This window comes from Octopus bimaculoides, chromosome 18 (genome assembly GCF_001194135.2).
Source record: "Octopus bimaculoides isolate UCB-OBI-ISO-001 chromosome 18, ASM119413v2, whole genome shotgun sequence".
Classification (NCBI taxonomy): domain Eukaryota; kingdom Metazoa; phylum Mollusca; class Cephalopoda; order Octopoda; family Octopodidae; genus Octopus; species Octopus bimaculoides.
In genome coordinates, this window is record NC_068998.1 from 33,433,454 (window position 1) to 33,449,859 (window position 16,406).

Genomic DNA, 16,406 nt, shown 5'->3' on the forward strand with positions numbered 1-16,406 from the left:
GGGAGTGGTGGTGGTGGTGATGGTGCCATTCTCTTCAGAAAGAAACCAGTTTTCAGTTCACTTGTCATATGCAATAACTATCAATAAATCACAAGGGCAGACATTTGATAAAGCGGGACCATTCTTGCCTGAATCTGTATTTGGCCATGGTCAGCTATATGTCGCATTCTCAAGAGCTCAAAAATTATCTGATGTGTGAGTTAAAGTTATCAACACTGACAAACAAGGGAAAAGAAGAGGGAGAACTTACATGAGGAACATAGTCTGCAAAGAAGTATTGGATTGAAAGGTGTACACAAATTGGAATGTGTATTGGCTCTGAGCCATTGCCTTGACTTATAAGTTACCAACGATGTGATTTTCAGAGTATGCTATGCTACATTGAATTTCTATCCCTGTGAAATTGTGACCCCTATACTTTACATATAATTTTCTTTTTCTTTACTATGAAAATTTGTTTTTTATATACGAAATTGTGAACATGTAAAATTTAAGATGTAAGTTCTTCTCTTTATGGGGAAAATGGAAAAATAAGAGTAAATATTTATTTTATGAGTGCTGTGTATTAAGTCTATAAAATTGTGCATAAAATAAATAAAGTATATAAAATGCATTAAGTTATCATTGTATTCCAATTTCCTTCACTTTTCAATGAATTGCAGATGAGCGACTATCTTTTGATACAGACAACGCAGGCTACACTTTCAGGCTTTTGGGATAAGGTTTTCAGGAATAACCCAATAGGTTTACTATTAATTCTGTGAAATATTCACGGATCCCGCTAGTATCTATAATTGATCTTCTCATATTTCAAAGTTAATAATAAATTAGCAATAAATCTGACTGAAGATCTTATTTACATGAAGGTTAACAAAGGTGAAAGTTGGCAATGCATATAGTAATGAATTTAATGTATGAGTAGGAGTTCACCAAGGATCAGTTTTCAGCCCCCACTTGTTTATTATAATCTGCCAGGCTATGACAGGAATTCAAGACTGGCTGCCCCTAGGAGCTCCTCTGTGCTGATGACCTTGTTCTTATAGCTGAATCATTACCTGGCCTACAAAGAAAGTTCAGGAGTGGACGGAAGGTCTGGAATCTAAGAGCCTTAGAATTAATTTAGCAAAAACCAAAGCCCTAGTAAGTAGGAAAACAGACAAATCAAAAGTCCCTTCAGGCAGATGATCATGCTTGATATGTAAGAAAGGTGTTGGTAGAAGCATCATACAGTGTACACAATGCAAGCTCAGGACACATAAGAAGTGTAGCAGTCTCACAAAATAGTCTTTGTGTATGGTAAATGTGTGGGTACAATTAGCATTAAGAATGCACAGAGAAGACTTCTTCACATGCTCAAAGAGATTCTAAGAAGTAGTAGATGGTAGAGAAAGACTTATTGAGATGCAGATGAAGTAGGAGTGATGGTTAGTAGTTGGGGTCTATATATCAAGAGTAGATGATGCATGACAAATAGGATAAAAAAGAGAGGGAGAGAGATAGGTAACAATATAGATAGAGTAAAGTAAATTGTATTGAGTACAGATAGTTTGATGCAGTTTCTTAATCATAGGCTCATAGTTGGAATAGTGGGTAGTGTGATGAGGATGGTCCAATGCAGTCTCTTATACATAGGGCTAGTGAAGGAAGAAGAGGGAGCAGAGTGATAAGTATGGTGCTACATGGAACTCTTAGTCATTTGTAAGCATTACAAGAGGTAAAATGAGATGGAGACTTTGAGCGATAGATATTAAATGAAATGAGCAGATAGGTTGATGGAGGAGAAAAGTGGGCACAGGTAGTATGATTTGAGTGAACCAATGATCATTCATATAAAAGTTAGTTAGTCACACATCATCTCTGATTTGAATAAAATTAGTACCAGACTGAAATAAGATCTAAGTAAAAATTCTGGAAAGCAGTGCTCAGCACATCTGCAGTTGAAACAGAAATAAAAGCTGGAAATAATCATCTGGCAGTTAAAATATGGCTTAATGTTCTACATTATATACTCGTAGAGAATTTATATTTATATGTTTCATGAAATCTTTCTAGTACTCTAATTGCCACACCTACCATACTAGATAATTAACTCCAGATTTAGACAGGTATATAAACTAAATAATCTAGCAGTGCAAGGACTGTTTTGAATAAACATGAGCTCAAAATGGCAATATTTCAATAAGCAGTCTCCCATGTTTTCTCTATAAACTATAACCTGAAAATTATTTGATAGAAACACTGAAAATTGTACAAGCTTATAATACTTATCCTTGTGTAAATACCTTACTGCATTTCTGTCAGATTATTTTCTATATTGCAAAGTTCTATATTCTGTATTGTAAAGTTCTATATTCTATATTGTAAAGTTCACCTAGCTATCAGTTACAACAAGAACACTTTTGAAGGAATAAGTTTTTTAAATGTTCTATAATTTATTGGATTTCATGATCAATAGCAGCATTGGATACATGTTTCCAATAAGCCAATCACTGGTTCATTGCATTTTCTGACTACAGCAGCAACAAGTCAATGTCTGTAAATTGGTACAGAAGAAATATTGGAAGAGGTTTCATTCAAAGAACATTGGTTTTTCAGTTTCCCCAATATTTACATCGTTTGCCAATGTAAACCAGGAAAAGATACTCACATAGGCAAAAACACACACAGCCACACACACACACACACACACACATACACATGCACACAAACATACACACACATACACACGTATTTAAACTGTAAAGTTAGATCAAACACATTGTGGTGAATATAGAACAGCAGATTTCCACATAGCTTCTAAATACCAAATTCCACTCACAAATTGCTAATCATTTCATGACTATGGTACAAAACACTTTCCAAAGATATCTCACAGTAGGATTGAACTAGAAACTTTGTAACTGCGGAGCAAACTTTTTAATCCCACAGCCATGCAATGGGTGAGTTTCATTTTGGGGTAATGTTATTTACAATGATTAACATTTAATATATAGGATAAAATTCCATATCCACTGAATGCTGTTATGACAAAATAACAGAGTTAATTAGAGGCTGGTCTACTTCTTAAGGGTCATCAATTAAAATACACTGGAGGTGGGTATTTTGGAAGAATACTTACATTCAGACTGCTTAAATTAATGGATGTATATCAGGTTTCCTGTGAAATTCTCTGTAGAGCTCATTACTAGTTGATAAATTACTCTGGTTACATGAAATTATGCAACTGACTACACTTATTTCACATATGTGTAGAATAGATAAATATTTATTCTTATTTTTATGCTTAATGTTATAGAAACTAGAATTAAACTCTGGGGAAATGATTAGCTTAACACTTAATGTGCCATCCTTGTTTCTTTAGATTTGGTGTAATCAGGCAGTTTAAATTCAATCCATGCATTTATAGACAAACAAATATTATTTGAAATGATAGCGATGGTAATGGTGAATGTCACAGTAATAGCACAGATATATCAATACAGACATATAAAAATGTGATATTCATGTTTTATCCAATTACACTAGATTTTATTGATTTTCTTTATATTATACTGAAATCCAGTTTGTGAACATTTTAAAAGAAGCTTTCTTTATGATCAATAAATTGTAAAATATTGATTTTATTTAATTAATTATAAAGATATATATTATGGTTGAACATATAATCAATATATTACTGGCTCATATTTTATCAACATGGGTTGAGTGATGAAAGGTACAGTTTCCCTCTCTTAGTAATAGCTACACAGTGAGATATTCTACATTATACTTAATCATTTGCTTTACATAAATAATTTTTCTGTTACTTTTTGTATAAATCCAAACCTCCCTCTTTATTTTAAAAGTGCTGAAATAGTTTTACCCATTCCCAAATATCTAGGTGATTACATCTTAGCTTCTTAGTACTTGTCATTTATATTTTTTTACGTAGACATAAGGCTCTATTTGTCCTAATGGTATATGAATGAAGGAAAGTCAAGTCTATTTTATTGATTGTAACAACTGTTTGATGGACATTAAATTGTACTTGGCAGTGTAGTATAGTGTAAGTGAACATTCCATATGCACTTCTACCTTCAAAATAAACTTTGGACACATTCAATGTGACACTGCATAACAAAGCTAGTTCCTCAAATTACAGGCACAAAGTCAGGTCCTCAAATCCATCTCATAAGCTTCCACAAAGTTTCCATCTAATCAAACTCATCAAAAGCTATGGTCAGTAAGATTTGTCCATGATGCTGCACTATTAAGTTTAAAGCAAAACTTGTTAATCACTTGGATGTGTGATTATATGTAAGAGGCATAAACAAGAAACAAATTGCTTTGGTTATAAATACAAAACAAGTTTCTCACCCTGCTATCCATCTCAGAGCTCAACTCTGCTTTGTTACACTTTCATAATTCTGTGACATATTGCTGGTGGTTGAAACATCTTTTGTCCTGATTTTCTTTTACTTCATTATAGTTTCACTGAAGCTTCAACCAAGCTTGAAATAATATCACTTCTTTCTGCTTTACTGAATTAGATTATGAACTTAACTAATTGGATTGTTGATATAAAGATAACTTACATCAATAAGTTATTACATACTAATCTAAATATCACAATTCTTAATGTTGGTTAAAGTTTCGAATTCTGAAGGAGAAGAAATTCAATACCCTGAGTATTGTAATGAAGATATTCTTGCAGACTTATGTCAGTGGAGTGAAACCGACATTTTTAAAGTAATCATCATCGATGTCATCATTGTCTTTTTTGCTGCTGTCAGAGTCATCACTGTCATTATCAACATTGTTGTTTACTGTAAATACATGTGTTTCACAGAGCTCTGTCTAGAAAGTATTTTATCCCAAGAGGACTCTATAGGAAATCGTGTGCTATCAGTTATATCCCCAATGAAGGATTTATAAATATTTAAATATCCACAGCATTATCTACAGTAGGAAAGAAGATTTGTCGTTCAATATTTTATTGTGTACATATAGTTTCACCAACAACTATTGTACTTTGTTTACTAGTGGTTCACTATGGCCAACACAGTAGTAGTAGCTAGAAATACTTGCCATTGTGGGAAAAGCTGTGAATATGTGCCCAAATTTTTTCTGACATATACATTATAATAAAAGCAAATAAAAAGAAATAACATTTAAACAGACAGAATATAAGAGCACAACTTGTTAGTTTAAGAAGCACAAAATAGTTAGAAAATTTTTTTTAAATGTTGATTTAAATGACAATCATAAAAGCACTGCCAACACCAATAGCAACACTTCTTTTACTTAAATCAATGTCTGGCAGAAGTCAAGGCATGGGAGAAGTATTTTCCTGAAGAATTTCCTAAAAAATGGTAACATACTTGTTTTTTTTACCATATACCCACAAAAGCTGAGTTGTAGAGATGATGGGTGATAGGATTTATGCCCCATGGATAGGTACAGAGCATATACAGGTGTACACCTGACTTGTAAGACCAAGCACAAGGCAAGAAGGCAGGCAAAGCAGGTATGACTCATGCATGTACACAGAATGAAGACGTAGTTCATGGGAAAAGAGAAACATGGGTTACAGCCAGAAAATATTGATACAGACATTACTCTTTGGCTTGTCCTTACTATTTTGTTATAGTACATGTAGACATATCTCCTGCAGCATCATGTGATCAGGTAGGATCTGCTTGGGTACATAGAGTGTGATGACCACTGAAAATCACAAGTTTATCCAGATGTTATACATCTTTGAAGGAGTGAAAAGGAGATCAATAGGTTAGTGTTACAAGGCAGTAGAGCCAGTTGCTGCTTGTGTGAGTTAAGGTTTTTCAAGCTCACTCCTACAAAATAAATAAAAATTGTTTCTACATGGTAAAACAAATACAAAATCCTTGTTGGGGGTGCATATCTTGAATAAGTTATATTTCGATTTCTGAACAAGCTTCGTTTTCACCAATAAACACAAGTAATTTTGTTATTTAAAGGAAAATCATACTGTCTGATTTCAGGGCCTCATTTGAAGTGCTGTTAATATTTACAGGGAACTGTATTTTCACTGTGTGCATATAACTGTTCTAGCAATTCTTCTAAATTATATGTTGATCATAATGTAGCATGTGACTTGCAAAAATTCATAATTTCTTGCAATGTGTACAGCATAAGAAAATATGAAATTTGAATTGATTCCACCCAAGATTGTGAAACTTCATTAGTGTTATAATAAATGTTGTGTCATATGCTAGGCAGTCATTTTCCATTTACAGAGTAGATGTAGAAGTGTAAATCTTTCCTTGAATTTTAAAACAATAAGGTCCTTCTTCTTTGGCTGAATTAATTTTTATGGCAAATGAAGTGAAGGAAACTTCACGGTTAGAATTTTGGATATTTTCATTAAAATGGTTAGTTTCCTAGGTATTTACATAATTGAATAGTTTCAGTTTATCAACAGCTGCAGAAGAGGAAGTCACACGTTACTGTTTATGTTAACAATTTAGAGCTTCATTTTTGTTATGAAACCAGGATTTCTCTCTATTTCTCTGATGTTTTAGGGTTCATCAGCAACTTCTGCATACTGATGTCTTATCATAAGAACAACAAATTGAGTCTGACATTTTCTACTTCTTTGAACATATAGTACATTTAACAAAGGCTATTTGTTCATGCTTCCTTATCCATATTCAATTTCTTCCTTTGCATCTCACTTTCGCTTGCTGCTATTGCAAATAACCAGCTTGATATACACTGGTCATGTTTTCTCTTTATATCTGTTGACTTTCTATTTGACACATTAGATATCCATACATGTTTGTATATAGCCATATTGGCTATTGTCCACTGATTTTTATCTTAAATTTTTCTTTTGTTTTTTGTTCTTGTACATTGTTTATCAATTGTTTTTCATATTTTCATGCTTTGTGTCTGATTTTGTTCCATAGTGTATGTTATTTCAAAGTGAAATGAGAATAAAATTTATTGTGCAAAAATTTTCCTTTCCTAATAATATATTTGAACAATTATCTCAAGAGATTAGATCCATTTATTCTTCAGATTAAAAAAAAAGTAAAAACTCTCACTTTTATTCATCCAGGAAAACAGCTTTTTTCCTGAAAACTTATTTAGAAGAGAAAAGTTTTGTTGAACTAGAAGTGTAGTTCTGTAAAGTAAGAATTTGATAATAATCCTTTCTACTAAAGGCACAAGGCCTGAAATTGTTGTGGAGGGAACAAGTCGATTACATCGACTCCAGTGTCTCACTGGTACTTGATTTATCGATCTTGATAGGATGAAAGGCAAAGTCAACCTTAGCCAAATTTGAACCCAGAATGTAGCGACGGGCAAAATACCACTTAAGAATTTAATAACAGAAAATTGTTGAAATATAAAATGATTAATAAATGATAAGAAATTGGAATACCCCACCAAGTAAAAAGTGTTTATATTGTCAAATGTGAAAGTATTTTTCTAGAAAATGTAATTATGAAGAAATGAAAGTATTCAGTTATTACAACAAACAGTGGACAGTTGGGTACTGCCTGGATACTTCAAAATACTCTCCTTAATGAAAGCATGTTAAATCACTGTAAAATTCTGTAAAGAGAAGAAAAAAGCAAAACAAGCTCTCATCACACACATTATTTATTTGTAAACCAAAATGACCACAAAATTTTTAGTCGGGGAAGGTGTTAGTTACAGCAGTTACAACTGAATATAACCTGCAAAATTTTGAAAATGAAGAGTGTTTGTCCACTCTGGGAAAATGAAGAGTGTCTGAGTTGCATGTTATTTAACCAGAAGTAAAAACCTGACGAGACTGTTAAATGACTGGGAAACACTGTGATAATTAATAAGAAATGAACGAAGAGGACAACCATTGTCAAATGATAAATTTCTGAAATCCAAACCAACAGCTAAAGAGAGCCACTCAAAAGATGCACCCAAAGAGCGAAGATTGGGAGAACCAAGTTTGCAAATATTTAGGGGAGCAGAATGTGCCTGAAGTCATATGGTGCCCTTATTCTACCTAGGTGGTGCCTCCTTAGTGCCTTGTAGGTGGGTAACTCTTAAATGTTCTGATTACTAAATTTTCAACCTGCGTCAATACTGTATTATCTTTTTTACTTTACCCTATTGATTAGTATATGTGTGTGCATGTGTGTGTGTGTGTGTGTGTGTGTGTGTGTGTGTATGTGTATGTGCACATGCACATATGTGTGTGTAGATGTATGTAAATGCACATTCCCATATATTTTGTAACTTTCTTATATAATACATTGTGTAATATGTGACTGGAACCTTGTGGACAATCAAGAAAGTCTTCTGATTATCATCATCATCGTCATTATTATTACATTGGCACTGTAATACATGCTAGGAAAGCCATGAAAATATTTTTAATGAAAAATGGTATCCTAGGTGAACAGTTTGAGATTTTGTAGTTTTGGCAGTTTTGTAGGTAAAATTGATGAAGCTTGTTACTCTTGATTTGTGAAAAGTTAAAAGGATTTATATATTCTATTGAACAACATTTTCTTTTAAACAGTTGCTCAATAAAATTATGTAATATCTTTCAACAGATTTTACTGATTTTTTTTAATGTTATGTATTGCTACTTGTATTCCTGGTGTATATTATTAGGTAGTATTCCCTACAATAGAAACAGGTGGGAGAAAGCTTAAAATGTCAATCAGATGATTATTTCCCTATAGATTCTTTTACCATAGATTTATTGTATAGAATTTATGAGGCTTATTCAAGAACAACAACCACAACAACAAAAAGGTGGATGCAATTTCTCTAGCTTCTAAGGCAGAAATTATATTTTTATTGATAGAGATTAATAAAAGCCTTGATATTGTCACCACAAAGTAGAATTTCTGTATTACATAACTTTGATATTAACTACACCACAATAAATATTGATTGATGTTGCTATACTGTCTCCACCCACTGTAGTACTCTCATCATGATAAATATTGATTGATATGCTTTCAGTTATAGCTCTGTGAAATGCAAAAGGAATTTCATTAGATTTGTTCTCTTAAACATTAGTCCTTTTATCGTAACAAAAATCACTCTATTAGCTTATTTCAAAAGCAGTTAAGTAATTTTTGCAGAAATGATATATTTTTTATTATTATATTTAGTTATTATTTTCATACCAGTATTCCTGTTAAACAAAGTTTTTTAGTCATGATTTTATATAAGTGAGCATGGTAGGTCAGATATTAGCCTATAGTAAGTTAAATGTTTGATTCAGTACACCTTACTATTTGTGACCAAACAATCTCTTTTCCTTTGTTACAGTTTTCTACAGAAATACATAAAATAGCACATAGGTAACAGTGAAGCCAGTAATAGTACCAGACAGGGGCAATCTCCAGCATTGCTATGATCTCCCAACAGCTTTGTTTGCACCCACAATATTTAATCTAGACAGGGGGCCCTGACTATATACACACTCAGTTTGTTCTGTGTTTTTGTGATTTTACTTTTGCAGAAGTCATCTTTCTTGAAGTATTCCTGCAGTCTCACTAATTTGTCATTGCAAAGGTTTTGTGGATATGTATCATGCATAATATCTTCCTTAATTTTCTACTTTGTTTGTTCTCTCTTTTATATTGAGTAATTTTTGCATTTTTTTTTGTTCATATTAACAAAGTTGAATCAATCATTTTTCTACTGACCAGCAAGAATATTAAATTTGCTGTTACTCATCTTTTAAGTTCAATTAGTACCATCAATAAATTCACTCCTTTTAGTCTCATTTTCATGCTGTTACTCCTCTAAACTTCTCTAGCTTAGTTTTGTATAATTTATTTGCCAAAGTATCTACAAATGTCTATTTTACTGCTTAGTGTGTTATCCTATCAGTTTTACACAGATAATACTCCGCAGTGCAGTTAGTTTTTGCTTTATTATCATCTTATTAATATACAGATTAGCCATTTCTTTGTTAACCATTTGAAAGCAAATATGATTAAAATTTCCCACCTTTCTCTATACCAGCATAAACTTGTTTTACTTTTTTTCAAATTTTGTATTCCTTCCCATTATCTCTTATATTTTATAATGTATTACCATGGGTGTGTGAGGCAATGGTGTATGCCTCACTACTGATCTGGACAAGACTCTATTCTGAGAGCAAAAATTTGGGTGAACAGCAAATCCTGAGATTAGAAGAAATTTATTTTTCTAAAGCCAAACATGGTGATAATTTTGACAGTACCTTCACTCAAAACTACACTCACACTCCAAGGAAGGTTTAGACACAATAAAGGTGATGAAACGAGGAGTGATCAGTGGAATGGGGATGCCTAGGTGGAGGTGGCATATGCCCAACCAGTTCCAAGGTCAGAGGCCATTATAGTAGCAGGTGAAAGGGCAGAGAGGGTAACAACATGCCTGTGGACTTAAGGCTGAAGCATGTTTGATTTCATCTGTCAAGTGGCCTTTTGTTGATGTGATCTATATATTATATATATACAATTATATATATATAATATATATATAATTATATAATATAATCATATAATTATATTAATTAATTATATAATTGAATTAATTATATAATTAATTCAAATATGAATTAATTATATAAATTGTAAAATACGGTAAATATGAATTAATTACGTTACATGCCAGACAGCAGTTTTGCTACAATATATTACATTTCTGCATTTAAACTGGGATTGTCTGTAAGTAAATTGCTCAGTAGTTCTAGTAGTTTCTAATTTTTGATTTATTTATAATTTACACAAATTATTTTATATTAATTTTAGTCAATTTTTAGTTTTAGATTTAAACATGGACAAATTTTTATTGAGACCTCAGAAAAATGAGAAAGAGAATCATAGCAAACAAGATGAACACCAGAATAAAAAGTTCACCGCTTCAAAACGAAAATATAATGAAAATTACATCCAATATGGTTTCATATTATTGGAAAAAAAAAACAACTCGGTTCCTTTTCGTATGATTTGTTTAACAACATTCTCAAATGAAGCGATGGTTCCCAGTAAATTTCAGCGTCAGTTAATAAGAAATCGTCTGCAACAAAAGGACAAACCAAAAGAATACTTTGAGATGCTAAAAAATGATTTAAAAATTCAATCAAAAAGGATGAAAAAATTTCACTCAATTCCTGAGAAAGCTCAAATCGCTAGTTACAAGATTGCCCAGCTTTTAGTGAAGAAGGAAAAAAACCACATTCTGATGCCGAAAACATTATTTACCAGCCTTGGAGATCGCCATTGGCACAATGATTATTGATAAAACTGTCAAACAAATTAAGACCATTCCTTTGTTTGCTCACAAGACTGCACATAAAATTCAAGACATTTTGCAAGACATTGATGATCAGTTCTGCAACCATTTCACTGAAGCAAGAAATGAACTCGAAAACTTGTGGACCTTACAAATCAATGAAAGTAGACATCAGCTACAAAGCTCAACTAATTTCATTTCTGCGAATCATCAGAGCTGGTAAAATCATAAGTTTGTTTTTCTTTTGTTGTGAATTGAAGGAAAGAACGACAGGAGTAGATGTCTTTGACCTGGTAAACCAAAACGTCATATTGAGAGGGATGCAGTGGCAAACTTGTATTAACGTTTGCACTAATGGTGCTCCATCCATGCAGAGTCAAAGAAAAAGCTTTGTGGCTCTTGCATTACAAAAATTTCACAAGTTAAAATTGTACATTGCATGATTCACCATGAAGTTTTGGTGTCAAAATCTCTACCTGATGGTCTCCTGAAGTGGATGGACAACATTGTTAAAGTGGTGAATTACATAAAGTCGCATTCCCTATTGCGCAGAGTTTTTGCAGCCCTATGTGAAACTATGGATTCTGATTTTAAGTGTATACTGCTTCATACAGAAGTGTGTTGGCTATCAAAAGGAAAAGTGCTCTCTCGATTTATTAACAATGATAATTGGTGGCTGGATCTTTTTGAAAAGTTGAACGTTTCAAATTTGTCTCTGCAAAAAGTGAACGAAAATATTATTACAATTACAGGCAAATTAAAGTTTTTCACCAGCAAGTTAGAACTGTGGCTCAGGAAAGTTAAAAACTCACAGCTTGATTGCTTTCCAGGCGTAGAGACTTTTCCAAACAAATTGAAAATTTTGTCAGAAGTGCAGAAGACAGTAGAAAAACTCTCTGTCATTTTCTAAGTATTTTTCATCATTTGCTTATCAAATATATGAGTGGGTCATCAATCCTTTTACAAGATTCGACCTGCCATTTTAATTAACAGAAGAAAATTTGATAAACTCAAAAAATTATCCTATGCACAAAGCCTCATTTTCTGTGCTAGAATTGTCAGAATTTTGGATTTCGCTTTGGAACCACTATCTTCGATTAGCTATTACAACCATTAAATCTCTATTGCCTTTTGGACCATCGTATCTTTGTGAATTAGGTATCTCTGCAATTATGGAAATGAAGTAAAAGAATGGGAACAATTACAGATGGTAGATGAGGAGTTACACATATTTATTTAGTTTAGACCCACGTTTTGACAAAATTCCTTCTCAAAATCAGTTGCATCCTCTTCACTTTATTATTGTATCATATTACCTATATGTATTATGTGTTTATAAAACAATGTTATTTTATTGTTACTATAATAAGAATCTATTTATTTTTATTCATACTAATAAAGTATATTCAATTTTGTTAAGATTTTTGTTTGGTGTGCTGCAAAATAAATTCTCCTCACCCACTGTGTCGTAAGGTAAAAAATGTTTTGCAGACACTGCTATAGAGTGTAGGGCATAGGGTTGTTGTGTTGTCTGTGAATATATGGGGAATAGTTGCAATGAAACAGACGTCAGGTGACTGAATAGATTCAGAGACAATTGTAGTTGGGTTAGTTTAGAATTGGAGGTGAGAAATAGATCAATGGTGTTTAGGGTAACTGAGAAATAATCTGAGATTTGTGTTAGGGGTTAAGATGAGTTGGTAAAGAGAGTTGAGAATTCCAATGAATCAGCTTCAGCATCGACTAAAATAAGTAATGTCTGTAATATGTTGGGACCATTTCTCCTGAATAAAAATTAGCTATATGTTTACGTCAAAAATTAACATTTTTCGAATATCATCCCTTTGCTGGGTTCGGCTGTTCTACATTGATAAGAGGCAATACCTCGAAACTAGTCTGTAGATGCCAGACCAGCAAGGGGAAGCAGCTGACCTTCCCTGTTCGAAGGTTATAATGGACACAGATTCATGTGTCACATAGCTAGCTAGAGGCGATGGCCTCTTGGAGCTAATCAATGGCAGCATTCGTCTTATTTTTAGGACTGCCATGTTGGCTTGGCGATAACTATTAATATCCCTGAAAACATTATTTATTTAAGGTTATTGCAATCATTGCTGTTGCTTATCTACAATCAGCTCTTATGAAACAGATACAATCAAAGACTAAAGACATTCAAAAAGTGATTATTCCATCATATTTTTATGTTGATGTCATAGTCCAATGTGTCCATCCATTTTTAAGATGGTAGGGCGTTATTGAAGGAAGATTTGACTGCCTTTTTCTCAAAGAAAAATATGAAAAATAAAAATTCTGTCAAACAGTTGACTCAAAGCAGTGGCTTCTCGGCTAATAGTCTCATATCTAACAACTGTGCTACCTACGTTATTGCTGTTGCTGCTGCTATTCTTCATATTTAATGGCTTTAATCAGTTGTTTCTCATTAACTAAATTATAGTCCTTTTATAGTAAACAGCTGTACTCTGACTGAATTATCTTTTGGCAAAGCAGTCAAGGCTTTGGATCTGAATTTTAATTGGAATCAAGAAGTTTTAAAGAAGATAGTTTATTCATTCACAAACATATTCTTTTTATTTATTTATCAATATTCCGTTTTTGAAAATTCTTATTTTCTTCATTAAATGCAGTATGCTATGGCTATTATGTTCAAGACATTTAGTGTGGTTCTGTTCAATAATCAAACCTTTAATGAGGGTGCTGGTGATGATTGTTATTAATTCGTTAATGTATGATAATCGAAGAGAATATCATCAAAGGAATGTTATCGACTATATGACCAGAATGAAGAGCAGGATAGCAATGTTTTATATTGACATCACAGTCATTCAATACTCCTTGTCTATAGCACTAAAATTCCACAGCTTCGTGATATTCAGTCACATATTTCATTTTGGCTTTAGTGTTTTTTGTTTTCTCATTTGCCATTCAAACATTTACATACATGTTTAGATAGACACACACTTTACAGGTTTGTGTCTATCTAAACAAATGTGTGGATGTTTAAGTGTGCGCTCATGTATCTGTCTTGTGTGTGTATATATGTATATAAATGTATGTATATATGCATATACGTGTAGATATATATACGTTTATAAATATGTGTGTATGTATGTGTCTATCTATCTATCTATCTGTCTTGTCCTATGTAAGTTTACAATCTTATTATTTGATGTAACACCGTACACCCTCCTTTTTGTTCCCAATCACTGGTATCCCACCCAATATTTGGTGCATCATCTCTCTTTCTCTCTCTTTTCCTCTCCCTCGTTTTTCATCCATCTTTCTTTCTAAATTTCTATCTCTCTACTCTCTTTTTCAAGTTCTATAAGACATCATTTCCCATTAGTGCTACTTATACACATCTTGTCTCAATGTTGTCTCATAGCAATAAGGCCTTTATTTGTATGTGTTGTTTCCTGTTATGTCTTGTCTTATTCTGCTGTCATTTATCATTTATTTTTATCACCATCCTCCATGTTTGCTCATTTGTTTGGAACAGGCTTTTGCTGTTGATGATACCAAAGTGAACAATCTTATGATTAAAGGTGTGAAATTGTTATATTTCGATGATAACTGATGAGGGAAGAGCATGTCATTGTCATGTGTGTGATTTTCTCCATACATTCCTTTGTCGAGCTTTTGTGGAATTTTTTAATCTTATATATATAAATAAATATATATATATACACATCGATATATACATATTATAAACAGGGTGCATAAGGTATTTGGGGACATACATTTTTTGGGTCATGGCTGCATTTTTTGCTAACTCTGTATAATCATTGTTTCAGAAAATAATAATGGCAGACCTTCAGCTTACTCAATAAATGAAGCAGCATGCTGTTATTGTGGTTATAAAGGCTGAGCATAGTGATTTAGAAATATTTAGATTTTTAAAAGTTGCCAGATCTTTCATCTACAACATTTGTAAGGAGCTAGAGAATGAAGATGGAAACATATCACCAGTATTAAAACATAAAAAGCATTCTAAATGCTCAGCAATCATCAGGACACCTGAATTAAGCAAGTTCAACAGACCATTGATTACGATCCCAGAAAGTCCATGAGGTCAATTGCAAAAGATCTCCATGTGTTAGAAATGTTGTCTTATATGGTGAGGAAAGGTCAATTTGTCAGAAAAAGCAAAAGAAAACCACTGCGTCAGATCTAAAAGCCTCGTAAACAAACTGAAAAATCCAGCAGAAGATTTGATTTGGTTTTTCTCAAACGAGAAAGACTTTGCCCAAGATCAAAAATTTAACAGAAGAAATGAGAAGATGGTTATGTGCAGTCCCTTCTGAAGTTCCAAGTGTTATGCATACAAAATTTCTTGCAACTGTCATGGTTTTAGGGGTTGTCAGCAACGAAGGACATGTCATGCCTCTTTCCACAAGGCCTTAGAGTTAACTCTGCCGCCTACATTGTGGTCCTGGAAATAATTGTTAAGCCCTGCATAGACAGTGTATACAATGGAAGGCCATATGTGTTTCAGTAAGACTCTGCACTATCTCACATGGATCTAGTAACACAGGAATAGATGGTTGAAAATTTTCACGATCACATAACCCCTAACATTTGGCCTCCTAATTCCCCTGATCTCAATCCATTGTACTATTAGACATGGAGCGTTGTTGAGAGGGATGTCAATGAACATGCCTGAACCAGGATCACTTGATTCGAACATGTAGATGATTTAGATTTCATATAGAAGCAGTTTGCTGAAGCTGAAGGTGGCTTTATTGAATAACATTATAAAAAAGGTTTATTTTTATCCTCATAGCATGTTTTGATAAATAAAGTTATTATCTGTTATTATATATCTGTTTTTTTTTTATGAACATAAATCTGACTTCAAATATCTTATGCACCATGTACATATATATACATATTATATATAGATATTATGTACATATATGTATGTATATATATATCAATTTCTTTTCTCCGTGTTTTTCTCCTTGTCTCCGTATTCCTTCTGTTGAAGAGCGTAGCTCGAAACGTCAAAGACTTTCCGTATTCCCGAGCATCATACTAATACATCCTTTTGTTATTTGCACCACCTGTCCTCGTCTGTTGTTGTTTTTTCATACATTCTCCCATATATATATATATATATATATATATATATAAAT

The 16,406-nt window shown here is 32.8% G+C and overlaps 2 protein-coding genes across 2 annotated transcripts in view; both read left to right on the plus strand.

Annotated features, from left to right (window-relative positions):
* Window positions 1-10,794: 10,794 nt before the first annotated feature.
* Window positions 10,795-11,259, plus strand: LOC106867951 (protein FAM200B-like). The gene has a single exon (XM_014913029.1). The coding sequence runs from the start codon at window positions 10,795-10,797 to the stop codon at window positions 11,257-11,259; it is 465 nt and encodes a 154-aa protein (XP_014768515.1).
* A 433-nt stretch (window positions 11,260-11,692) lies between these two features.
* The window catches only part of LOC106867952 (zinc finger BED domain-containing protein 5-like), a 5,029-nt gene continuing 315 nt past the window's right edge, over window positions 11,693-16,406 (plus strand). The window contains exons 1-3 of the mRNA XM_052974260.1: window positions 11,693-12,136; window positions 13,352-13,432; window positions 14,771-14,816. Of these exons, the coding sequence (XP_052830220.1) occupies window positions 11,693-12,136; window positions 13,352-13,432; window positions 14,771-14,816 (571 nt within the window). The remainder of the gene's footprint in view (window positions 12,137-13,351; window positions 13,433-14,770; window positions 14,817-16,406) is intronic.

Excerpts from the sequence above, each read along its gene's own strand:
- LOC106867951 (XM_014913029.1), top strand. The coding sequence starts at position 10,795 with ATGGACAAATTTTTATTGAGACCTCAGAAAAATGAGAAAGAGAATCAT.